This window comes from Mauremys mutica, chromosome 1 (genome assembly GCF_020497125.1).
Source record: "Mauremys mutica isolate MM-2020 ecotype Southern chromosome 1, ASM2049712v1, whole genome shotgun sequence".
In the NCBI taxonomy this organism is placed as follows: Eukaryota; Metazoa; Chordata; order Testudines; family Geoemydidae; genus Mauremys; species Mauremys mutica.
This window is the reverse complement of record NC_059072.1, coordinates 157,363,393-157,390,657: the sequence shown is the minus strand read 5'-3', so window position 1 is coordinate 157,390,657 and position 27,265 is coordinate 157,363,393. Positions and strand designations below refer to the sequence as shown.

Genomic DNA, 27,265 nt, shown 5'->3' with positions numbered 1-27,265 from the left:
ACATTACTCAGTGCTGGAAAACCCAACTCAGAGAGAGCAATGTGCTGATTTGTTGGAGGAACAGCCCCACTGGATGTGGTCTTGACAAACTTTACAGATCACCACCAAGTAACCACATGACTAATGGGATCAAATCAAAAAAAGACGAGTGCGGTATTCAAAGCCAGCAATTTACACAGGTTCTTAGCTTGCCCCTATAGGTGGAGGGTAACGTTTTTTGTGGTTTTAGATGTATTGCCGCAGGGTTCCTCGCTCCATCAAACCAAATGGAATCGTAGACAGAAGCCGGCATCTCTTGGGAAAGTATCATGGAATAACACAGATCATTTAAGAAAACATGCTTATTTCTTGTGTTTTACTTATTACACAGAGTCATGTCCACCTATTTTTTGGGGTGGAAAGAGGTGTGGGGGTGAGGAATGGGGTGGAGCAGGAAGAGGAGGAGAGAAAAGGCAGGGTTTTGAAATAAAGACCACACACTTTGCATTTTTAAATTTAATTTCCAGGCTAACCTACTTTTTATTTAATGCAAATTACAGTACCAGTTAACTATTTCCGAACCGAGTCACACAGAACAAAATGTATTTACAAAGGGGTAGGAGGGGCGGGGGAAATAATAAAACATTAAGCATACTTTCCACAAAAAAAGTTTATATTTAAAATGAAAAAAATTCAGTCACAGAGGCATTCAAGTAGTAATAGTTATACAGGTTTTGCTTTTCCTTTAAATCAAGACAGATTTGCACAAGTGTATGCAATAGTTTGTATACAACCCACAGTCCTTAATATATATATTTATTTTTTTTAGGATTTCTGTTTTTAAGATGGAAGTGGTCACGCTAATTTGTGTGTGTACAGGCCCAAGTGATCCATCAGCAACACATTAATGAACGCAAATTTTACAGGCAAGCAAATTATATATATATATAAATATATATATATTAAAAAAAATTGAGGAAGAACACAAGGAAGCTACTTTTCTCAAGCTAACCCCCTAGGTACTGGTTTTTAGTTTTACTTTTTTGTTGTTTTGCTGTTATTGCAGTGTTGAGAAATGAAACAAATTCCATGAACAAAAACTGACTAAAACCCCTGTGGAAATAATGGGAACACCAAAGATGCCTTTTTATATTCTCAGAAAAGTAGCTCCTGGGTCAAATACTCTACTGTGCTTTTATAGCTATTGTATTTTTTTTTTTTTATTTTACCTTCAGTAGCTGAGATTTCTAACAGAGAAAAGTTTACTGGCAATTTTTTTTTTAAAGTGTAACAAGTCTGGAAACATTTAAAATGATCTCTAGTTGCGAATTGCAGGCATCTGCCATTATTTAGATAAAAATTGGTTTAAAACAACTAGAAAAGTGAACTGGGATCTTGGATCAGCCTTTTTTTTTTTCTTTTTCTTTTTCAAACGTATAGGTAAATGACCATCATTAATTTTTTTCCTTAATAAGGTAGCTAAGTTTGAAATTAAAATACCAGTGTCTTGATTGACGTCCACCAGGGGACACAGAGAATGTAATTAATTCCATCTCAGAAACGTATGCAATTGCAGAGTAGACAAAATGACAGCTCAAGACCATACTTCATTAAAAACAAGCCAAAAAAAAAAAAAAGAAAAAGAAAAAGCTAGTAACAATTCCGAGTGGACTGTCAAAACCAAATTGACATCACTGACCTTCGTGTCACCAGAAAGAAAGTGCAGCCTCTGCCTCACTGGAATGGACACGAGATGGATCCAAAAACAAACAAACAAAAACAAACAAACCAAAAACCAAAAAAAAAACCCCAAAAAACAGCAACCTTTGGTTTGGTAAAGAGTTAAATTTTTTCCCATTCAGGACAATCATATGTGGAATACTAACAAGGTAGAAAACACAAGTGAACTAGTTTTAAAAACAAGGCCTTCGTGCTGGGCACAAGAAATCAAGAACAACAAAGTTATCGGCTTAAGAAAATAAACTGATGGGGAGGGGCTGGGGAACAGCAAATTCCCTCATTACAAAGCTGCTATAGTGTTCTACAGTAACGGCCCCAGAGCCCCACAGCTATCCTGCTGGCTGGCTGGCTACCAGTGCAGAACACTAGGGGGATTTTTAACTCTCTTTTCTGTTTGTAAAAGCCCAATTTGCTCTCTCTTTAAGACAGTGAAGGGAGAGACAAAAAACCAAAGGCTCCTGGAAGCTGCTGTCCACCAAGACCTCTGGACACACGGAATAGGGAGAGACGAGCAAAGTCTAATCTAGCTGCTAGGTGCCAAGAGGGCAAGTGTAAAATGAAACCAGTCATTGCTATTGGGGTGTGGTGATGGGCAACCTTAGGACATCCAGAGCAAAGCCACTGCTTGAATGAAATTAGTCTCAAACACAATTTCCTTTCGTTCCACTACTGACCATGGTATCACTGAAACCTTACAAGCACTCCAAAGGGTTAGAAAGCAGGGGAGCAAAGATGCCATTTTGTCTGGGATACAGCTGTTAAAAAGGACCAAAAAAAAGGGGAAATAAAATTAAAAAAAAAAAATCATGGAAGCGAAGGCACTCCAAACTATATAGATACACTATACATCGCTAGAGTTATTGTTACAATAATACAGGCCGGTACCTACTGTACAGAGTTAAAACTATATGGCTTTAAAAAGCTCGTCTACATTTTGTCTGATTATTAAACAGAATCACTGCCCTGAACGGTAACTTTTTGCTCATTAATAACAGTTCCTGGGTCCACATATTTACATACAAAAACAATAAAACTCAAAATTTAAAAACAATCAAAAATAATGTACAAGCTTGAATTTGGTGAGGAGCTCCCCCCCATACCCTTATTTACAAAACGAAACGAAACGAAAAGAAGTTATTCCAAGGCCTGGATCTAACATGTATAAAAACGTTTGTGATCCTGCCATGATCCTTGAAAAAGAAATTCAGAGACGCCAGCCTACGGACAGACACACAATTACACCGTCATGAAGCAGAACTAAAAGAATGAGAGAAAAACTCTTAACTCTCCTCCTCTACCAACCTTGAATGGAAAAAAAACCAAACCAACCACCTAGGACGGCACCTGAAACAAGCAGCGATTATCATCAACTTGGTAATTTACTGTCCCCAGTCCAGAGTAAATGTCTTTGCCCAGCCTTCCAGCTGTCTTGTCTATAAAGCAAATCCAGTCACTGCTACTGTCGCCTGCTTTTCAAGTCTTCTAAAATCTCGCCGGACATTTGATCATCCAGGTTCTAGTCCGTCATCCATGGCACTCACTGGCTGATTTCTTGCATTAACACTCCTTTCAGGCCTCAGTTATTTATTACAGGAGCGGGGATGTTTTTGTTCAATTGAAAAATGTGGTTTCCCTTCTCTTCAGCTGTAATCGGCCTAGAGTGGCTTAAAAATCTTTTCTGTTGCCCCCGGTTTCACTAAATAATGAGGGACATAACTAAGGTGAATTATCCATTCTCTTTCCAGGTATACATTCAACTCCCCTCCCAGACATCCACTGTTTATCAGACAGGACGGAGGGACCTCTACGGCTGCTAAGAAACATTCCTTCAAAAAAAATCCCACAAACGGGGCACATATGAAGCACAGGGACAGGAAATGTACTGAATTCATAAACAAACCTCCTGCCACCCTGCAGGGACTGAGTTTACTTAGCCGCTACTGCTGGCTACTCCTGGGCCACACATAAAAGTCTGCAAATGTCAGAAACAATTTATTGTGCCTTAAAGATCCACAGGTCAAGTAATAGCCCATAAGCACCAAGGTGACTAAGGTTTCTCTGAACGTGTATAAGGCCCACATGGACATCAACCTCAAGGATAAGACAGACCAGGTCTCAAAAGTCTATTTTTACACTGCAGCTGCAACTTCCTGCTGCTCAACTGACTCTTTCCAAGAATATTGCTTTAACTTCAGAAATGGAGACTTTGATTCTTACACCATTCACCACTACAGAAAAAAACCCCTTAAACTCAGACTGGCAACAAAAACATTCGTCTTATGCTTCAATCAGACGATTTAACGACTGTAGACAAAATAAAACTCTAAAAGCAGTACTGTATCTATGTTATACACATATCTATTTATATTATATACACACACTTATGTAGTCAGCTTCCCCTCAAGTCAGCAGGTACAAGTTACTGTTGATATCACTTTGATGTGTATTTTATTCTACCAAAGTAAAAACATCATAATGGCAACTCCACATGCATCAATAAATAAAGATAAAAAAGCAGGAGGTTAAAATGATGAAATTAAATACAGATTCTAGCTGTGGATTTAAAATTAGATCTACAGAGCATGGCAACCTGCAAGCTCAAACTGCAGTAAAAAATATTACAAATAAACCAGTAGATTGTTACAGTTCACATTATAAACCCTGGTGTCCTTTTCCTGTGTGCATCTTGGGAAAGGGCATCTCATTCAGAGCAAAAAACTGAAAAATGCTTTCACAGTGGCCACTTTCCAAAAGGCCCCATAACTCCACCTGCCCCCTCCTCCTGTGGGATTCCATTCATCATCTTCTCTCTGCTGGAGCTTAACAGCTGACTGGCCATTCTCTTGCACTACATGGCTCTTTTAAAAACAAAAGTCCAAGACTTGGTGGAGGAGCTCAGACTAGGCAAACAAGCTGCTTCAACAAAGCTAACCAGGCGTGCTTGACATGCATGTGTGTATATATTATAAATAAATATATATATCCCACTTGATAGACTTTTTTCCATATTGAAGCTGCAGGTTTCTCTATTGCTAGCGCTAATTTTTTAAATAAGTCTTCCACTAGCAGTTCCAAGTTTAGACATACAGTAAGCACCCCCCGCCCCCTGGGCTACCTATTATCCTATCACCTCCCAGCCCACGCCAAAGACAGTTCTTCAGATAGCCTAGATATGGATTCACTTACAAGAAACACTTAGCTCTGTTGAATGACCCCGGCTAAGCTCCCAACCAAATTCAAGCTGTGCACTATACCAAAGTCTGAAACTTCACTTAAAAAGAAAATAAAAAAAGAGGTTATAAAAAAAAAAAAGTCAGCAGAGAATGAGGTTTTTTTCCTTCTTTCTGTTGTGGGAGGGGGCATGAGGCAAGAGTCCTGGTTCTGAAGTACACAACAGCAAACTTTCCATACGAAGAGATTGTCAAGGGAAGAGACATTGGTGTGTTTCTATTGCTCCACTTTCCCTTCTCCCCCCCACCTATTCCCTTGCCCTGGAGACCCCGCAGAGTGAGAATACAATGAAACTGGTTTGTATTTATAGATATTTTACAAGGTTAAATAAGAACAACAATAATAATAAAAAAATTGAACACTAAAATGAACAGGGTTTTGTTTTGTTTTGTTTTTTCCTCTTTTTAATTTTCTTTCCAAATGTGACCAGTGTTGCTGAGCAAGACTCAAATTACTGGTGATTTTTCCTGTGCAGCTGGCTTGCGTGGGACCACTTCAGGTGGAGTTGGAGGCTGATGCTGAAGCTGCGTTATTGGTCTGACCTCGCTCTCCTGCGTTCACATCTGCCAACGACAGAAAGGGGAGAGCAAAGAGCAGTGTTACTTCCAAGCAACAGGCACCTCAATCAATGGATTTGACCTTTATGGAGCACACAGCCCTACGGCCCCCACCAACTTAGAACCGATGTACTCTGCATCACTGTGCCATGCTGCGGGGTTAAGGTGTTCTCCTGAACGCAATCATGGGTGAGGAGGGAGTGATTCAATGGGGCATGAGCTGCAAGCAGCATATTACTGACTCAAATGGAGCTGCAGAAAAGCCTTTTTCAAAGGTTCAAGTCACCAGGGTACTAGTACTATCTCGCACTTTAAACTGCAAGTGTGCATAGCTGTAGGCCAGAGACAGCCCAGTGGGAAAACCTGCTGCAATGCTCACTGTCATGGTAGAATTCAGTAACTTTACTGGCATGGCAAGGCACATTCGCATTCCCAAAGTATGTATGGCTACCACAAGCTTTCCCATTGGTGCTCAGGCTTTATATGGTGTCCATCATGCAGTGAAGCCATCTGTTAAATGTGTGAATGAGCCGAGACAATGAAAGCAACCGGTCACAGTCTCTGGTAGAAACAGCTTGTGTATTAATGTGCAATTCATACACTGGTTCCCTCAATACATGTCTTTCAAGTCTATTGCTTTATTTCAGGGTGGATTTGATTTAAATCACTACTCAGGAAGACTCGATTTAATCATGATTTTCTACATAAAAGTGCATTCTTGTTGGTTGTTATAACTTTAATACATATTCTTCACAATTCATAGATGTAGGTTTCGTTTTTAGAAGGTACACACTATACATTTTTAAACCGTGATTTATTTTGAAAACTTTTCAGGTTAGTTTTACAGCTATATCAGAAAATGAATGATTGTTTGGTTATTTCATTTACCAAAGGTAATTGAAGCAGATATTTATGAAGTCATTGGGAGGTGAACTATCTCCAGTTCAACAGGTTAATCATTAAATATTTGGAGGATTTTCTTGCCATGTTGTATTAGGAGGAGAACATCACCAGATAGACATTTACATTGTTTTATTTAACTAAAACAACAGTGTTAGGTATTTGGATTTTTTTCTTCAACAGCAAACATATATTTTAACAAAACAAGCATATGTCCCTCGCTTTTCAGGTTTATCTCCAGACTTCTCCTTGTCCAGATCTATTCTGCCTCCAACAATCTTCTATTCATTGAACTTTTTGAAACTTTGCACTTTTAGAGAGAGGTAAGGGATTGACTCTGTGTACACAAATTTGCAGAGGGACAATTGGGTTGAGGTCTGTTATTTCTCACCTCTCTATATTATTTATTTATTTAAAACATTTTTGTTGTTAACAAGCATGTTACCTCTGGAGAGACAAATCCACAGTTTGAGAACATCAAAACTAAGCATCTCTGATGTATCTTCTAGGCTGAGCACTGAGTCCCATTGGATAGATTGAAAGATTAACCTAAATAATCTCTACAGAAGCCTGTGGAACCCCATAAAATTGGGTCCCTAATCCATGAACTATTGGAACTCATTTACAAAACTTTTCTTAAACATTACATGAATGTATTATCTCATGCTATAGAATTAGACTTTATAATCCCTATTCCATCTTTGAGCTATGATGTATCTTAATTAAAACTATCTTTAGATAGGTTTTTTCCTCAAAAAGCATTTTATAAAAAAAATCTAATTTAAATAAAAAAATCATTTTTTTTTTAAATCATTGATTTTTATCCACCCTGCTTTATTTTGTGGTTGCTCAACACAAGACAGACTTGCCACCTTCCTAACTGCTGAAAGCAGATGAATGTCAAGGCTGAAGCCAGTAATGGGGCTTATACAATCATACTGCACTGTTGGAGGATCAGTGCTTGGAGGTGAATAACCTGAAACACGCTCTCTCTCTTCCCTAACTCAGACAACAGTGTTCACTGGAAAGAGACTCTATAGTGTAAGGTGGGCATGTGTCAAGATGCTTTCTAAGGAAGTGCAGCAAAGGATTGTTTCTTTTTCCTATTTCTTTGGAAACTCGGTCATTTCAATAGCATTCTTTCATTTGTTGCACAAGAAGCAGCACAGATCATTTCAGTTTATAACAAAATAGAAATCTGTTGGCAAGCAGGATCTTTGACTGTGACCGAAAGATCCTTCCAGAGAGAATTTCAATGTTTTGCTGGTGCATTCGTGAACATTTGAGGAGAACAGGTGAGGTGTAAGAAGCCTGGAAAAAGCAAATATTTAAAAAAGGATTAAACAGAAGTCAGGATGCTGTTAACTGGGTAAAATATTAGAGGTGACAACACAGAAACCTATATATAAAAACAACATGATGGCCAATTAACCACATGTTTTTGTAGAGGATAAAGAAAGCTGATAAATCTTATGCACAATTACAGCTCTGGTGGAAAAGGAAAATGTACCTGGTATAGTCCCACACAGAAAACTAAGCTGTTATCTGGTGAGTATGGATAACACACAATTGGCTAACACAGACCATGAAGAAAGAGAAATTTATGATCATCACAAATACTAAGCTGGAGAAAGGTCATTACTGAGGATTAGCACAGGGCACTCTTCCTTTTATTCCCTCCGCCCCACTAACAAACTAAAAAAAATACAAGTAATTGTAAACTAACCAGTGTTGTAGATGGTATCACACAAGAAGCTATCACAACACAGCTGAGGTTAGATTGGATGAACATAAACTGGAGATCTTGAGAGAAATAGGCTCATTAAAAAGGGGCAGAGAGTGAATGTAGGTAAATAGAACAATACAATTGAAGGAAAGCATACAAAATCGGAGGCTGTGTAGAGGAAAAACTGGGGGCGACACCATCTCCATGCCAGTAAAGAGCTTATCATGCAATGCAGCTGCAATAAAAAAATACAACAGTAACTCTAGGGATGTACGGTGCAGCTGAACACACGTTTGTTGATGAAGTTCTTCTATCTAGCCATACTTAATAATGACCAAAGTAGGGGGCACCGCATTGGAAAAAGGACACTGATAAATAAGGAAGAGAGCCCAGAAAAGCACAGCACCGGATGACGGAAGAGTGAGACAATATGCCCCAGGAGGGAGAAGGCTAAGAGGACATCATCACCTAGGAGACAAATGGAAAAAAGAGGGTGACCACCTACCCACATCTGAGAAGTGATAACTCCATCTTCTGATCCTGGTTATCAAGCTGAGAAGGGAAATCGTACTACGGGTAGCAGGTTATTTTCTAGTCCTGGCTTCCCTCCACCCAAGGATGGTTCCTCAAATGCAGTAAAAATCATCCCCATGTACTTAAGGTAGCAATCCAATATTTTACCAGTATGTTGTTGGCATTATCGACAACCCTTGGATTTAAAATACAGTTCCTGGTGTTCAGACAGCAATCCGATCACGCTAACTAGCTAACTCACCATCACACTGAACATAAGAATGGCCATACTGGGTCAAACCAATGGTCCATCTAGCCCAGTATCCTGTCTTCTGACAGTGCCAGAAGCAATGCCAGGTGCTTCAGAGGGAATGAACAGAACAGGCAATTGAGTGATCCATCCCCTGTAGCCCACTCCCAGCTTCTGTCAAACAGAGGTGAGGGACACTTCAGAGCATGGTGTTGCATCTTTGCTCATCCGGGCTAATAGCCATTGATGGACCTAGCCTCCATGAATTTATCTAATTCTTTTTTGAACCCTGTTACAGTCTTGACCTTCACAACATCCTCTGGCAAAGAGTTCCACAGGTTGACTCTGTGTTGTGTGATGAAATACTTGCTTTTGTTTGTTTTAAAGCTGCTGCCTCTTAATTTCATTGGGTGAACCCTAGTTCTTGTGTTGTGAGGAGTAAATAACACTTCCTTATTCACTATCTCCACACCAGTCATGCTTTTATAGACCTCTATCATGTCCCCCCATTTTTATAGACCTCTATCATGTCCCTGCTTTTTCTATCATGTCCCCCCTTAGTCATTTCTTTTCCAAGCTGAAAAGTCCCAGTCCCACTGGGTATGAGAATACATATAACAGACAGCATCACTGTGTGTTCTGTACACCACTTGTTGGAATATGCTATCACTCTTGATTTATTGCTCCTGAAGACAGCGCAGCTAAAAAAGTGTTAAGATGTAATGGACAGAGAGGAATGGGGAAAAGTCTACCCCCAAGTGATGTATGTAAAACCTGCTTCTCTCATGGTCAGTTTGCTAGCTTGAGTTCCTGCAGAACATTTGCCTCTGATCAGCTGTGTGTATACATTAGAGGGAGGGGTAAGCAAGGAGACAGCCAAGGTTCCCATACTTGTGGCTCTTCTACAACAATACATACACAGGCCTTCCAATTTGGGACGAGATTGTGCATGCTGCTCAGGCAGCTGGTACATGCCTGCAAACACCCATGTGTTGTACACCATGAACTCTAGGAAAGACACCACCTTGGCTTTTTTGCAGGTTCTGTGCTGCCACATCAACAGAGTGCAGGCTGGGGAGCAGCTATATGCTAGTTTCAGTGCCTCCATATTAAGATGTTGCACTGAAAGCACCCAGCACAGAAAGGGGCCCTGCACACTCAGATTCTCCCTCCTTCATTGGGGTGTCAGCAGTTAAGCAGAGTACATGAGGAAATCTGTGCCTTTGGCAGAATCAGCAAAAAAAGCAAAAAGTCTTTTTTTTGGTAGATTAGTGTTTGTGCCACTGTGATAAGCACTTGTGACTGCGGTGTTTGCTGGTTCCCGCTAAATCTCCCCAGGCTGGGGGGTGAGACTGTTCTCAGCCAGAAGCCTCCTCATTATCAACCTGACAGCTCCACACCTGATGAAAACATGCCATGTATTGGGCCTTAGGCCTTGTTATTGTCTCCTCAGCCTTGTCAAGAGTGGTGGTGAGCTATTGCTCCTTTAGGTAGCATGTTGCTGATGCTTCTCCCAGTCCTACTTCCAGAATTGCCTCTGCTTTCTGGTCAGGGATGTGATGTCCCTCAGAAGCCTACCAGAAGGGCTGCTGCATAGGATGGAGCTGCAGTCAGGGTATTACAACCCCCAGATGCTACTTGATTTAAAGTATCAGAGGGGTAGCCGTGTTAGTCTGGATCTGTAAAAGCAGCAAAGAATCCTGTGGCATCTTATAGACTAACAGACGTTTTGCAGAATGAGCTTTCGTGGGTGAAAAAAAAAAAGCATGAGCTTTCTCTTGCATCCGACGAAGTGGGTATTCACCCACGAAAGCTCATGCTGCAAAACGTCTGTTAGTCTATAAGGTGCCACAGAATTCTTTGCTGCTTTTACTTGATTTAAGTACTTGTCAAAGGCCATAGGGATTTTCATTCCTGACGTATCGCAATGCTAACCTGAAAGGACACACTGAGGTAGCCTGCCAATAGTCTGAGGGTCCTTAAAAGGACAATTTAGGACTCAAGGGGAAGGGTGGGGTGAGACAAAATTTGTCAGAGAGATGTTCTTTGAGCCTAGAAATCCAGGCTCATCTTGTACTTTATTGCTCTCTTTAGAGAACTGTGATCTAGTGGTCTATGCCCAAAGCTGGGAGCCAGAAATTTCAGTCACTGACACCCAGTGTAATCTGTGCACCTCTGTGAGCCTCATTTTCCTTGTCTAAATAACTGGGATAATACTTGCCTCTCTCTCCTGGGTGATGAGAATTAAATGCTTTCCAAGTGCTTTCAAGGTGAAACTGCACATCTATGTGCTAAATATTACTTTATTATAAGTATCGTCATAGTCTTGTGCAACTGCCCTGCGCTGGCAGGCAACTCTAGTTCCGCTCTGTCCCACCTTGCTGTTGAGGATGCTGGAACAGGTCTCATTTAAGATCAAAGGGATTAGCACAGCATGATGCATCAAAAAATGATCCCTGCAGCTATGCTGGCCAGGGTCCCATGCATGATGGCACCCGCCCCACAGCTCAGGTAGAAATGCTGACTAGCAGAGCAGCTATCTGGCCGCTTATTGATCCAGGAAGAAAAATACATGATGTTGTGGCATAAGGGCTTTATTGGTGCTTTTAGGATGACCTGCATAATGCACAAGTGGAAAAGCACTTTGTGAACAATACAATTATTCCAAACTTGATGCAAGTACAACTTTCATCCTGCCCCAAACCATCATGTATTCAAACATGCCACTGGGTCAAAGAAATCCAGTTTAGGGGTGTCTGAGTAAGATTACAAATGGTATTGGAGCAAAATTTCATACCCACCTTCCTGAAAAGCCAGCTCCCATCAGTACCATGAGCCCCCCCGTACAGGAATCTGAAGGAGAGGGAATTTATAACCAATGTATTTGGAAATCTCTTAAAAATTACACACAATAATTCCCTTTCACATACTGCCAGCATTTCAAGGGCTGATATTTCACTGGGCTAGAAGCAAGTGACGTTCACTCATCCAGGACTGAATATTGCCCAGCCTGAGCCACAGGCCAAAGACATTTTTGAGGAAATCAGGTAACAGTCACCTGGGAGGCTTTTTTTCTGGGAACACTTTACACAGGAGCTGTTTGAAACTCTGATGTTACAGTAAGTTCTGGGAGGGACTGTTTAGCAGGTGAAGCTGTCAAAGTTGCATGATAAATGCGTTTCAGCAGATAGCTAATGCCACCACATGTTTGATGGCTGCAAACACATTCAGAGACACATTATACACCAGATCCTCATCTGCAGTAAGTTGGTGTTGATCCAGATACTCATTTGGGTGTAAATCACTGTGAAAATCAAATGCTGCTACCATTCCAAAGAGTGCAGTTTACATGCTAACAGAATTTGGGGAGAGAAAGTCCAACTCTCCTGACCAGCATCACCATGCTAGGGTTGGGAAAAACTACCAACCAGAGGATATTTTAGAGGTTACTATCCAACCATGACTCTGCTCTGGACTCAGGAAGATGTAGAGAGTGTTCTGTCATGCTGATCATAATACAAAAAAATTGACTCCTCCATCTCAGTTTTGATCAGGACAGTATCCTGAATTTTCAGCTATTGCATTATAAAGACACAGATTTAATGTCGCTATGTAACAATAACACTTCAGCACCGTCAGAAGTGACAGTGATTATGTAACAAGGCCCTAAAGTGGGTTGTTTGTAGGGACTATACCTGGACTCTCTGGATTTTGAAGTCTGAGCGGCTACTACCTGAGCTAACTGATCAGGTCCACTGGCTTGAAGGCACTATGACTCAAATTCAAACAGACACTATAACTGGTCTAGCCACTAGAGGGGGACAAAACACCACACCGTATTACCATGCAATTATAACCTGCACTAACTTGTGTAACCTTTTTAAATCTCATGCTATGTCTACAATCAGCTAACAGCTCACCACTGTAAGAGTGGCTTTGAATAATGTATTTACAAGCACAAACGTTTTGCAGAAAAGTGTCATTGTCAGTGTGGGTGCCCTGTGTGAGATGGCAAACCCATTCCCATGCTGCTATGATACTGGTTTAATGATTAGAAGAACTTTGCTGCTCAGGGTCCCAGTGCTTCTCAAAAGTGGCCAGGGGTTTTTCCTGCGTCCACTACAGCTTCTTGTGCAGAGATTGGGGAGGGGGCAAAGCAGTGGCCCCTCCCTGCAGCGCTCAGGGGTGGGCTTCAGCCCCCCTCCCCTGGTTCAGCCAGAGGCTCCGGCAGCAGGCTTCACCCTCCCTCACCCTAACTTCAGGGCTTTGGGTTTCAGCCACCCAGACGGTAGCAGGGCTCTGGCTGTGGGCTCTGGGCTTCAGCCCCCCACTCCAGCTATGCGGCTCTGGGCTTCTGCAGGGCCGGCCTTACTGGGTGCTGTGGTCCAGAGGCAAGAAGTGGGGGAAGCCCGGGGAAATGGGGAGAAAGCAGTGGGAACCGGGGGAGGCGAGGGCACCAAACTATAACTGTACATTATTTTTATTATTGAGTCTGCAAAAACCCCCCTACATCAATCAATTACAATGATTTGGACATGTAAATATACATATTTGTTTTTCCTGAAGTATTTAGGAAATATTGTCAGAGCGGACCCTGGTCTAGACAGTGAATTCTATTGTCAGAGCTACAGGAAATCAGGTTCGCACAATTTCCAACAGAGCCTAATCCTGAAATCTTAATTCGGGCTAAATTCCCCCGGCATAAGAATTTTGTCTGAGTAAGAACTACACAGGTTTGGGTCCAAAGTCATCAAAATAGCTGTGTATGCAAAAGACTATGAAGATGTAACTGAAAGTTATCGAATATTGAACTATATATCAAAATTCCTCTGTAGCTGCAAAAGATTCTCATGAGGATCAAAGACACCGGCCCATCTCAGCAATATAGTGGCTACTAACAGGAGGGTTAAAATGCTGACACTAATTAGCCATTTTTAGTATAGTTCACATTTAGGACCTGACCTGAAATGTTTTACCCATGTGAGCTCTTCGAAAGCTGTGCTAAGCAAAGCAAGGACAGTGCTTTTTTGAACTCACACTAGTTAATTTCTCATCACCTCTAAGCAACACCTTTTTGTTCCCTGTGCACATCCTACGGCTCATTTGAAAGACAACACCTTCAGCCACACAAAACCCCTGAGAGCATACTGAGGCACTGGCTCAGCACTGACTCGGAGAGAAGAGTGCCCTCTCTTGAATCATCAACACTATTCCATACTTGCACTCCCAAGTTTTCCTTGGAGATCTCTTGACCAAGCTCTAACACTGCTCAACTTGTAAGTTCATATAAGGTCAACACCACACCGGGGTATGTCTCCAGGCCAGTAATGAGGTTTTATAAGTTTCTGACAGCAAGAGACAGAGACAAAGAAGAGAACCACTCTTGGTTGGGCAAAAAGCCAGAGCATTATTTGGTGCCCAAAGCTGGTATAAGGGCATCCACAATAAGAAGTTGTAACTGCTTAGGTGCAGCAGAAATCAATACAAGTGAATCCCTTGGTAATCCATTTTGGAAGTGCTAATGTATTTTGCATTAGTGAGAAAATCTTGTTTATCCACAATCAGTCAAAATTTGATTGGAAATAAACCTTTCGGATGAGGCTACATTTACTGAGCTGATTATTTATCTTTTTCCTAGGCATCTCTAAAACTAGTTAAAGTTTAGAGCTCAACAAAATCAGCGCTGAATGTCTGTGGGGTCCAGAAATTAACTGACCAGGAGGATCTTTAGAAGGTGAGCTTATTCTCATTGTTCCACTTCTTCGCACTAGAAATTTGAGTGAAAGACACACAGACACTAGGATGCGTCATTAAAATGAGCTGGGTTAGGACTCAGGTTAGTATTGCCAAAGTGCCCACAGCCAGCTAATCTAACAAGACTGAGTTTAAAATGGAGTTGGAATTAAATTATTCCTCATCCACCCCAGGGTCTGTTACTCAAGCTTCTTAATGGAAGGAGTGTAGTTTGAGAGAGAAGGGAGACAGGCAGGCAGGCGCATGTTCTCACCTGAGGCTGCTGTAGCATTTGTAGGGGTTGAAGCAGCTGCTTGATTCCGAGCATGAGCAGGGATGAGGATCGAAGCCAAAGATGGGTTACTTGACAGTTCTGGAGGGGAGGTGGAACAAACAGAGTTAGCTTATAGTCCACACACAACCTCTGCATGCAGATTAACTCCTTGGGTTTCTCAGCAAATGTAACCATCAATGAAATGCATGCCCTAAACAACAAGGTCACATTAAACTTCCATGTATGTCCATGAGCAAGAGGAAGCCACAGTGATATCCAGCATGGGAATTTCCAGAGCAAAGCATCTCTGTACAGTATCAGCTACAAGAAGTGATCATTTCCCAGGGAAAGGAGATGACCGTGGAGGTTAGCAAAGCACTGACCAATCCTGGTCCTTGGAAACAGCCTTTTAATACGACTTCGTTCTGAGAATCACCCTTTCCGTTCATGAACACACCCACTCACAGTCACCTTAAAGGAGAAGGCTGATGACAACGGTGTGCTGCTTTGGGCATTGACTGTTACAGGTTCTCCAACAGCTCTGGGGAGTCAGTTCCTTGGCTCACAAACTCCATTAGAGACACAAGGTGGGTGAGGTAATAGCTTTTATTGGACCAACTTCTGTTGGCGAGAGAGGCAAGCATTCGAGAGAGGCCACTATACTGCTGAGATGGGACGGTGTCTTTGTCTCTCTCGCCAACAGATGGTCCAATAAAAGGTATTACCTCACCCACCTTGTCCCTCCAATACCTTGGGACTGACACAGCTACAACTACACTGCATTAAACTCCACCAGTCAGGGACCTACAAAAACCCAACACCAATGACCTAGTTAAGTCTCCTTAAATGCTGCCAAGCAGCCTAGAAGGGCTGATACTTCCTTTGAAGACACAGTGAAAAGCCGAAGGGTTTGATTTTCAGGTCAGTTAAATGGAACACAAAAGTTACTACTGTTCTTTGTAAAAAACGTAACTTAAGAAAAACAGACCAGACAAGCTGCTGAGGCCCCAAATTTAAAATAGATGCAATATGTATTGGAGTAACAGGCATCTTGTAATGGCAACTGGTGGTAACACTATGAGCTAAGTGTGATGGGGTGGAGCCGACTAGGTCATCAAGTGATAATACTGCAGGCTGCCCTGAACGGGATCAGTCTAGTACTACACCGAAGCTGGCAGTGGAGCAAAGAGGAAGGAGAATCTCCTGAAGGCTGTTCCAGGAGGGGAAACGATTGTCTCTAAAGGAAGCCACATCCAGATAAAGCAACGGGGAAGTCACCTCAAGGAAGGAGGAGAAAGACAACCCTTTGCAAGAACTCGCCTGGGAGAGAAGCGCATGCAGAAAGTAGTTATTAGAAAACCCTGTAAAGAGAGAAAAATCTGTCCTGAAACCAAGTCCAATCATCCCGCAGACACACAGGGTGGTTTTGTACATGACTGTCACTAGCTACTGGGTTTTATCTACTAGGCAGATTAAGGAGCCTATATCTTTTCTGTAACATGTACATTGAATTTAGGGCCTCTAAGGGCTGACGTGGCCGTTTGATTTTTTTCCTTTTCTCAACAAATAATGTAAAAAGAAAAAGTAATTGACTGAGAAGCCAAGCTGGAGAAAGCCCATTTCGACTACTTACTAACCTCTCACCAGTGCACAGTGTTGGGCTGTGCTTCCACAAAATACACAGAAATTCTGACTGGCCATAAACAAACATGAGTCACTGCAATAACTGAAACCAGACCAACACCACCTAACTATGAGCACACGGCTACTAGCCACTCCACGCCCAAAGAAGTTACTCCACTATTCCCCCCCTTCCCCGAGTAATTTCTTAAATCAGTTGGTAGAGGGAACCCACTGTGTATCTTGCTCTTTCTCCAGCTCCTAGTGCAAACAAATATACTGTTCTGTTAGCCACAGGCATGTAATCCAACAGGGAAATGAAGTGGAAATATGGACACTTACGCTTCCAAGAGCGCAGTAAAAAGTCATTCATCTTGCTTGACACAGTACCCCTTGACGGGAGTGTTTTAGAGATAGCAAACCCAGTTAAAATTTATTGCGGCCAAGTGTCGATAGCCAGACTCCCAATGTCTAAAAGGTATGGCTGACCTAGTATAACTACAATGAGTCAACACAGCTTCCATTCCACTGTGATTCTTCCTGCATCCAGACATTAAAGAATTCAGCTCACACTGGCAGAATAGCCACTTTCACTCACTAAGCATCTTCCGACCTGTGGTTCAGGCAGAAAAATCTACTAGAAGTGCAAACATGTTAGAAGCTACACTAGGGAGTAGAGATAATATGCAGAAGAGGCCCGCACCCTCCCCATTGTATCCAGGAATCTAAACTCAAGATGCTGTGAATATCACAGGATTTTCAACTAGAGAGGGATGGCTCAATTCAGAGAAAATAACTAACCCAAAACAAACTGCAATTTTTTGAAGTTTAATTCAAGATTTGGTTAAAAACTTGATTAAATACGTGTTCTCCCATTTGTGCGTAGCTGCAACACACCTCCTGGTTCTGCCCAGTACTGGACATGCCAAAATACTGCAGGGAATGGCTGGATTTGTGTGATCTGCAGCCTGCCTGCCTCCCCCTCCTTTCTCTCTCAGAAGATTTCCAGCCCAAGATATGAAAAAGAACCTTAACTTCTGGGTGCCTAACTGAATCAAATCCCCAGCTCAGGACTCTGAAGCCCTCTCTGCACTCTGTTATGGCTGCAGAAAGCCTTTGCCTGGAATGCCTTTAGCTTGCAAAGACTTCAGCATCCTCTGTCCAGACACAATTGTCCAAGACATCTTACAAGGACTGGCTGCCACAACTGGGACCATGTCTTTAGTTCAGTTCTAGCAGAATCAGTGCAGTTTACAGAGGTATATCCCTATCAAGGAAAAGGAAGTCAAACGTTACAGATGTACCAGTTCAGCTTGTCCTCCTAGCTCCATCCCAATGTAATGTCTAGTGTTTAGAAATAGCCCAGTAGCCTCTGTTCCCAGTATCAATGGGTTAGTAACTTCAGCAATCCCAGAACGCATTGGTAAAACTACATTTTTAAGACCTGTCTGCTGCATATGCAAGCATTGCTAAACAGTAACAAGGACAAGTGAGAGGACCAAACTTTTCACGCAATTATGTCCCTGCAATAATTTCTTCTCGACATAGACAAAGCCTTCAGAGTTTCAGCCCCCATACATTTCAGGCTGCACCCGCTTCCAAGCCAAGCTATTTTGTCTGAAAGTAAACTGGACCTGCATAGTACTCAGAAGGTTATAGTGCGAAGATTTCTAGTTATGTGGAGACACAGTTAGGTTTCAAATGGAACTTTCTGATTAAAAAAACGAAGTAAAACTACACTGACTGCTTTTTACTGCCTAAAAAAGACACTGGCAAAATGGCAGCTTTGTGTCAGAGGCAGAAAATCATTTTCTGATCTGCTGGTTCAACTGCAAAACTTCACGCTAGTAATGACTAACACAGCACAGTAGTAACAGGAATATCAGATGCCTCGGTGGGATTGAGCTGGTAGGCTCTGTTACAACACTGGTAGTTCAGGGCGGCAAAGATGTGTAAATGATTGTGGATGGAAGAGATCATAGAATCATAGACTATCAGGGTTGGAAGAGACCTCAGGAGGTCATCTAGTCCAACCCCCTGCTCAAAGTGATGTGGGAGGCTGTGCAATTTCAACAATACTAGCAACACTTGCACAGTGTGTGGACAATGCTTTTTACAGATCTAGCAGGACTAAACAGTACAACAATTTCCCCTTGTATTGTATATCGGCCCTGTGTGTGTTGTTAAAACTACATTCCAAATTGGTTTAGCCTGTTCACTTTTTCTCTCTGGGAAGTGTTTTGGTACATCCAATGCAGTGCACTTCCCACATGGGTAGTGTTAATCATGTTAAGTCAAAAGACTACATTTGTGTTTACCCTCCCTGGCAGGGCTTGAACTAATGTAGTAGCATGGTTTAAAAGTTACACTGTACGGACACAAACCTTGCTTCAGTTAGCTGGGTTACAACTGGACACCATGTTCCAAAGCAGGGAGCATGGACAGGACTCTGTTTCAGGCATAAGAAGGTGGATCTTGCACTTACTGCAGAGCAGGCCTCAATGCCTAAACTACATAAGCTGAACTGGAATGGGAATGGATTCCTAGCAGGTAACAGTGCATAGGGATTCTTCCCTGCCCTAATGCTAAGAGCTTGCAGCTATTTATGTAGAAGACTACACTACATCACTAACAAGCGTGTACACCACATTTCTTGCACTCCATACTTAACCAAACCAACCCTGAAGACTCCTCAAATGTGAATGGAGAGAATAAATGATGTAAGGGATGCCAGCTTTGCATGTACATTCTTTGGGGGGAAAGGAGGGCAAGGCTGGCTAATTTGGTACTGGTGTGGCTGCAGATAGTTCAACATGATACATTTCAAGGTCATGCTGTGTAATTTAAAAAGTTACTTTCTCTAAAGTTCTTACTCTATTTACTGCTGGATGACAGATGTAGTATTTATAGCCCTGGAGAACCAAGGACTCCATATTTACACTCCCCCCACCCCCGACCAGGCAGCCTGGGCAGCAGCAATGCAAGCTTTTCCACATTGCTTCCCAACAACCTGCTTCAAACATGATGAACAGGGTCATCTTTAGAAGGCAATTCAGTCTCCCGTGGTCCACTGGGTCCTCAACCTTTGCGGTGAGACTCCAAACAAAGGTGTCACTTGGACTGTGGACACTAGGAATTGGACTGAAGCTGCAAACTTACTTTATGCAATCAGACAGTAACGACTTCCAGTCCCGTGGACTGAGTTTGAATCAATAATGCAAGAGGATAACGATTTCATAACCCTTTCCTCCCCTCCCTCGAAGCTGATACAGTCCATTTTTGAGAACGATCCCTGGCTATACAACTGGTCCATGTTCTTGCCCCACCTCTTGATTTTACTACTGGGGGGAAATGGCATTTGTATGACAGAATGTTTGGCACAGTGCTTCTTCCCAACGGAAGGCTCCTCAATGCTCACAGGCTACCTTGAGTGGTGAAGTTGAAGAGTGCAGGTTTCTCTCGCCCATTGGGTAGTTTGACATTTGGGTCCCGTAGTTCATCGAAGAAAGAGTGCGCACATGCTTCCAGGGGAGTCAGGCGGGCAGTGGGGGTGTACTCCAGCAGACGGCTACATAGTGCGATTGCTTCTGGTGGAGTGCGGGGTCGGAAGACCTACAGAAAAACAAGAGACAGATTGTTTGGACTTGTTTCTTTTTTATTACTGCAGCAAGTCTGAGCAATTAAATCTCTCAGTGCCTAGTGAATTGAAACTAAATGCTATTTGTGCTAATATAATGGGTCCTCATGTGTTGGGATAGGAGAATCCAGCTTCTGGGGTTGAAAAGGTTTAGTGCAAAGGGTTTCGCTGTGTGGGTGAAGGGTGCAATGATAGTGAAAGGCTGCATGGGAGAGCTCAGAAAAACAACTTTAAGAATTAAAGGAAAATTCATTGATCTTATGACAACAAACACAGTGGGTGAAATCAGCCATGCATATGATGGGGTGCAAATGAGCAGGATTGACTAAAAGTTAAAATTAAAAAGGTCGCCACCGTTCATTTTGGCAGTAAACAAATGATTTTTCCCCCTAATGTGGATTTTTGCAGGCAAGTTTGTCAGATTATTGCTATGGATGACACTGTTCAAGTTTGGAAATGAACAGGCGTGGTGCAGAAAAGCTCTCTAGTTCAAGTTTACAGGTGCTTCTTCTTCTTGACCTTACTGTGTTAAGTGATTCCTATTAACAGGGATAATTCCTGCACATTTGGAGTTTGTGAGAACACTAAAAGGTGGTGAGTGAGAAAGCTATCTGACTCTCTCAGAAGTTTACCTTGAGGATATAAACCAGAGTTCACAGCAGTTCTTCCTTGAAGTTGTAGTTCAGACCCCTTAAAAATGGTTCTACATAGCCAGAATGACACCCCAAATCTGCCTTCCCCATCTCATTACATTCAAGGCAAAATTGGACAGTCACATCCATGTCCTTAACACCCTGCTCGAGCAGTTTCCGTTCACTCTGTTGCACGTGGAATACAGGCCATGGAGAAGTGCGGTGGGAGGTGGGGTGGGAGTGTTAAATTCTGATGTCAGCATTTTTGATGCAATTGAGCAAATCCAAAATGCTTGTGCACCAATGCAGGTGAACCCAAACCACCTAACACCAAGGTATGACCTATACATCACATGCAAACTGACTGCAGCCCCAGGCACCTGGACAGACTCTGCTTCGGTAGATTTTAAACTGAAGACATTTATGCTCATATTAATTAAAATTAATCAGGTCACTGACAACAATTGACTGATTTTTTTTTCTTTTTAACCCCTTGGTGCCCAGCTGGCTCAGGAGCACCAGAGTTAGTTCTAATGAATTCTGTACTAACTCATCATGTCAGGGAATCCTGACTCCTGGAGCCAAAGAGTTAAGGTACTAAGAGAGCAGAATTTGTTCAGGTTGCTGGGAAGATACTGGGGGCGCTACAGTAATGTAAGAAAAAGCTTCAGTTTGGCACTAAAGCCCAAATGCTGTAGCCACTGCAGTCACAGAACTTCTGCTGACTTCCACGCTTGAAGTAGCTGTGTGTATATTTTTAGGGGGAGGGGTAGATGGAGGTTATTTACATTCTGTGTCAAAACCCATTGCCCCCAGAGTTTGGATTACTGACCACAATACAAGGGTGGTGCAGCGGCATACGTTTCCCAAGTTACAGCCCACAAGAGAACAGGACAGTCTCCTTTTATTAAATGAAGATAGAAAACAGAGAGCCACTGAAATCTGCCCTTTAACAAAGGAATCCCTCTGACCTCCCACTCCCTTAAATTCTTTGTCTTTCAGGTCAGTGAACCTCTGTCATCATTTATAGAATTTAAGAAACAACTGCTCAGCCTCTGTCTGGACTGGGAATGAGTCACTCAAGGTAAGCAATTGCTACAATAATCTATACATCAGAAACTGAAAAACCAAAAACTCCCACACAAATACCCACCCTCCACAAATAAAGAGTAATTAAAAAGTGAAATGTGTGCAGATCTACGCCTATCTAATCATTACCTTCTTGTATGACACGGGGAAAATATTCACCTGGCTGCTAGCTGATGTGTGGCTGTTTGAACCCAACTTTTCCACTTCTAGCTTTTCTCTCTCCTCTTTTCAAGACTAGCCCTAATAATTTGAAAAAATGTTTAAGTACATACCCGCACTCCTGAGGTGAAATGTCCTGTTCCTGACGAGTCCTAAAGATGATAATGCAGTGAAATAATCCAAACAGGGGGAGTCAATCCAAAAGAGAATAGTCCAGCAAGGAAAAATATATCCAATATTATAAGAAATCCATGGCGTGGGGGACATAGAAAATGTTTATACAATTAGAAACTTTAAACATCAGTCTCCATAGCAGCAAGTCCAACTTGACCACAGTGTATGCCAAAAAAATTGATTGTGCAATGGTGAGGCATAGTATAGAAACATTTCTATGTTAATTTATGTTCCAATGCCAGTGCGTTTACTAAAAAAATAAATAACAAAAAAAGTTGAAATCAAAATTCTAACTAGAAAGAAAAGGGTAACTGAGCTGCCATATTAAAGAATTTGCAGTCCTCTCTGTCCTGGATATAAATGTCCATAGACAACGGGGCTGAATTAGTTTGTCTTAGTGTGTGCATCCCTCACACACAGACTACATACATATTTTTCCTCTGTATATCTGTCCCAGAGACACAATGTGAAAATTTTTTAAAAAACCAATTTATGATTTCTGGTGAAGAGAAAATAAGTTTTAATTTGTATTTTTAATTTGGCTGTCTTAAATTTGTGTGAGCTATGAGTGTATCAGGCCGCCGCGGATTATTCTCCATTTTGGATTGACTTCCCCACCAATGGATTTGTTTTGATGATGTTATCCTCTTTAGGATTCTTCAGGAACTGGACATGTCTCCTCAGGAGTGAGGGTTTGGACTTAGTTTTCTCACTTTATTGTGGGATTCTCCCCCTCATACCCTCGCACCCATTACTTAAAGCAAAAACCTGCATCTTTTAGCTATAGTAATTCAACACAGTTCCACCTGAAATTCTGACTAATTCACCCACCAAGAACTACACAAAAGGGTACAACATTAAACATTAAGAGCAAGGGACAGTCACAGTTACAGGTGAAGTGCACAACAATATGTATGCCAACACTTAAGCACAATGGGGCGCATCCTGAAAGCTGGGATGGTGTCAGTGCTCTATTGTGCCTAAGTGCCAAGAGGACGGACGTGACTCACCATTAGCTGTGAACTCCCTCACTTTTATGTTCTGGTGAGACAGTTAAACATTCTTAATGTAGTTTTCAGTGAGGGAATTGATTTAGTAAATAATCCGCGGATTATTTTTTAGTCTGCGGACTAAAATTTAGTGCACGGACTAAAATCCGGCCCGTCAGAGTAAAATCTACTTCAATTTACAATACATCTGGGTGAAGGGGGAAAAAAAAGCTAAGTTCACAAAGTAAATATAGTTGGGGAGCCTAACATTTAGTATGCAGACTAAATATGGCTGGGCAAAATGCACAGCAAGGCCACAAACAAAAACAAAAAGAACAAAAAAAAACAAAAAACAAACCACTGACAGGAACTTTTAAAGTGACCAAATACTACCCCACCTGCGCAGCAATTCATTTTTATAAAATGAAATGACTCCTTTTTTCAAGGTGAGATGTCCACAGAAAGGACAGACTAGTAAATTTCATTTTAAAAAATGAATGTGTTTTGGAGATAAACAAATGCAAAAAAAAAGTCTTTACATATAACATTTCTCAAGCAGAATTTGCACTTGCATAACTCAAAAACTAAATTTCCCAAAACAACCATTTTCAGGCGGAGACCTCGCTTGCCAGAGTTTCAGCCACGATCACATTTTTTATGGCTGAGTTACAAATCCCATGAAAATTCTTGTGTAGAATGGACACGTAGATTCATGTGACTAGCCATACAGCTTTTCCCTTCCACTCCCCAATGACTCTATGCTATTTCAAAAAGCTGGAATACAATGCTAGTTCTTCCTTTTTTTCAAGTCTGTTGTCGATGTTCAAATGCTAATAAACTTTCATGGCTAAATAGGAAAACCAAGTCTGCTGCCTCTTCCAAATGGCCCCTCCTTCCTCATATACACTGTGATCAATGTGCATTTTACTAATCACTCTCCAGAGACTGGCAATCATTTTAGACTTTTCAAAAACCATTGCCAAGTTAAACGTCTCTAATATGACATTGTTCCATTCCTCTAAAGGTGAATTAAGAGAGAACTTATGTGAAGTCTTTGTTCACAAGCAGCATATTCACTTTTAATCTTAATTTAAACTAGCTACAGTTGGTTAACAGTGCTCATGACCTGGCTGAATTTTAAAATCTTTCTATAGTGAGATTGGGAAGAAAGAGAACAGATGGGGCTTAGGACGGACACACATCTTGCTTTACTCAATCAGCATTCAGCTCTCAAACCAGACCACATGGGGTACTGGCAACGTATTGTTTTAACCAAATGGCTAGTCTGACTTTCAGTCATTGACATTCTTACAACAGACTTTTTTTCATGCACAACATGGAACTTTCTTTTCTCTGTATAATTAAGCACCGAATCCGAGACTTGACAATGTTACCCCAACGTGCTTGTCTATCCTCATATGTATTACAAGACATTATTTCATGCCATCAGCCACTATGTGTTTTGCATGCAGATTCTGGCAACTGTTAGCATGCTGTGACACCCAAGAGAGCAGAGGCTTATTAAAAATAACTATGTTGCTATTGCTTAAGAACATAAGAATGGCCATATTGGGTCAGATCAATGGTCCATTTAGCCCAATACCCTGTCTTCCGACAGTGGCCAGTGCCAGGTGTTTCAGAGGGAATGAACAAAACAGGCAATCTTCAAGTGATCCATCCCCTGTCGCCCATTCCCGGCTTCTGGCAAACAGAGTCTAGGGACATTTCAGAGCATGGTTTTGCATCCCTGTCCATCCTGGCTAATAGCCATTGATGGACTCATCAAGTTCTTTTTTGACTCATCTAGTCTTGGCCTTCACTGCATCCTCTGGCAAAGAGTTCCACAGGTTGTGCATTGTGTGAAGAAATACTTCCTTTTGTTTGTTTTAAACCTGCTGCCTCTTAAATTAATTTAGTGACCCTAGTTCTTGTGTTATGAGGAGTAGTAAATAACACTTCCTTATATACTTTCTTCACAATAGTCATGATTTTATAAACCTCTATCATAGCCCCCTTAGTTGTCTCTTTTCCAGGCTGAAAAGTCCCAGTCTTATTACTCTCTCCTCATATGTAAGCTATTCCATATCCCTAATAATTTCTGTTGTTCTCTTCTGTACCTTTTTCCAATTCCAATATATCTTTTTTGAGATGGGGCGACCACATCTTCATGCAATATTCAAGATCTGGGCATACCATGTATTTATATAGAGGCAATATATGGAGGGGAGGGATAGCTCAATGGTTTGAGCATTGGCCTGCTAAACCCAGGGCTGTGAGTTCAATCCTTGAGGGCGCCATTTAGGGATCTGGGGCAAAAACCTGTCTGGGGATTGGTCCTGCTTTGAGCAGGGGGCTGGACTAGATGACCTCCTAAGGTCCCTTCCAACCCTGATGTTCTATGATTCTATGTTTGCGTTAAGTTAAAAGGGCAAACTCTGTTAAACTTCCTGTGGTTGGAGTCTCTCTCGTCTGTACAGATGTAATGGAGACTGATGATTTCTCCCAAAACAATGTAGTTTTTCATAATTCTTCAAAAGTTCCTCTCTCCCATTTTTTACAATCTGTGTTATGGCTGTGCCATATTTCCATAGTTATTTTGCCCGTGTTTTTTAGTCTAACAGTGAAAATAACTATTTAAAATAAGTAAAAAACCACTAAAGTTTTACTGGCAAGTTCAGGCCATCCTACTCCGTGTGTAAGGGGCAATGGTTTAGTGTCATCTGCAAACGTGCTGAGGGTGCAATCCACACCATCCTCCAGTTCATGAATGAAGATATTGAACAAAACCGGCCCCAGGACCGACCCTGGGGGCACACCGCTTGATACCAGCTGCCAACTAGACTTGGAGCCATTGATCACTACCTGCTGAGCCCGATGATCTAGCCAGCTTTCTATCCACCTTACAGTCCATTCATCCAGCCCATACTACTTTAACTTCCTGATCACTTTCCTCTCCTCTAAGTGATTCAGAATTGATTCTTTGAGGACCTGCTCCATGATTTTTCCAGGGACTGAGGTGAGGCCGACTGGCCTGCAGTTCTCCAGATCCTCCTCCTCCTCCTCTTTTTTAAAGATGGGCACTACATTAGCCTTTTTCCAGTCATCTGGGACTTCTCCCGATTGCCATGAGTTTTCAAAGATAATGGCCAATGGCTCTGCAATCATATCCGCCAACTCCTTTAGCACCCTCGGATGAAGTGCATCCGGCCCCATAGACTTGTGCTCGTCCAGCTTTTCTAAATAGTCCTGAACCACTTCTTTCTCCACAAAGGGCTGGTCACCTCCTCCTCATATTGTGCTGCCCAGTGCAGTAGTCTGGGAGCTGACCTTGTTCATGAAGACAGAGGCAAAAAAGCATTGAGTATATTAGCTTTTTCCACATCCTCCCCCATTCAGTAAGGGGCTCACACTTTCCTTGACCACCTTCTTGTAGGCCAATTCATAAGATTAATGACAAAAGAATACAAAAGAAATAGAACAAAATTATTTATGTCCCACAAACATTTTTATATCAATTAGGATGAGAATGAACAGAATGAATAATCTATTTGATTGTTTGATGATCTCCCCATAAAACTATAGTCTGAACATGAATTTTGGAAGCTGTAGAAGCACAACAGAATCTGCATAAATCCTGGGAAAAAGTGAGGATAGCAACAGAGGGAAGGAAAGGTGGTAGCAATAGAGAGATATAGCTAGTACCAGCAAGAGGAGAGAGAAAAGCTCACAGATGAGACTGTGCTATTTGACCTCAAGCCCAGACTGAGGGGAAAAGAACAAGGCTGGCCTGCAGCTAACGCAGAAGGTCCCAAGTTCCAGGCTCAGTCATTAGCATACTATTTAAATGTGCATACATAGAGAGATAAAAGCTAGTAAGAAAATTGGTTTATAATAATACAGTACTTTGGCAAATCCTTCATTCTGGTATTAGTTCTCCACTGTACTATATGAAGAACACATTCCTAAAGACAGCATCCACCAACCTAGTCTATAATGCCTCCTGAATGTTTACACAGATGGTCAGATTACTGTCCTGCACAGCTCCAAAATGAAAACCAGGCT

At 41.8% G+C, this 27,265-nt stretch overlaps 1 protein-coding gene across 3 annotated transcripts in view; it reads right to left on the bottom strand.

Annotated features, from left to right (window-relative positions):
- Nucleotides 1–486: 486 nt before the first annotated feature.
- The window catches only part of GSK3B (glycogen synthase kinase 3 beta), a 257,049-nt gene continuing 230,270 nt past the window's right edge, over nt 487–27,265 (bottom strand). Inside the window, exons 9-12 of one of the 3 annotated variants that reach the window (XM_045001119.1) lie at nt 22,154–22,192; nt 19,949–20,135; nt 14,904–15,002; nt 487–5,513 (exon numbers count right to left, since the gene is read on the bottom strand). In XM_045001119.1, coding sequence (XP_044857054.1) covers nt 5,446–5,513; nt 14,904–15,002; nt 19,949–20,135; nt 22,154–22,192 — 393 coding nt within the window. In that variant the 3' untranslated portion in view covers nt 487–5,445. The remainder of the gene's footprint in view (nt 5,514–14,903; nt 15,003–19,948; nt 20,136–22,153; nt 22,193–27,265) is intronic. The other 2 variants (XM_045001121.1, XM_045001120.1) reach the window with 2 other exon arrangements.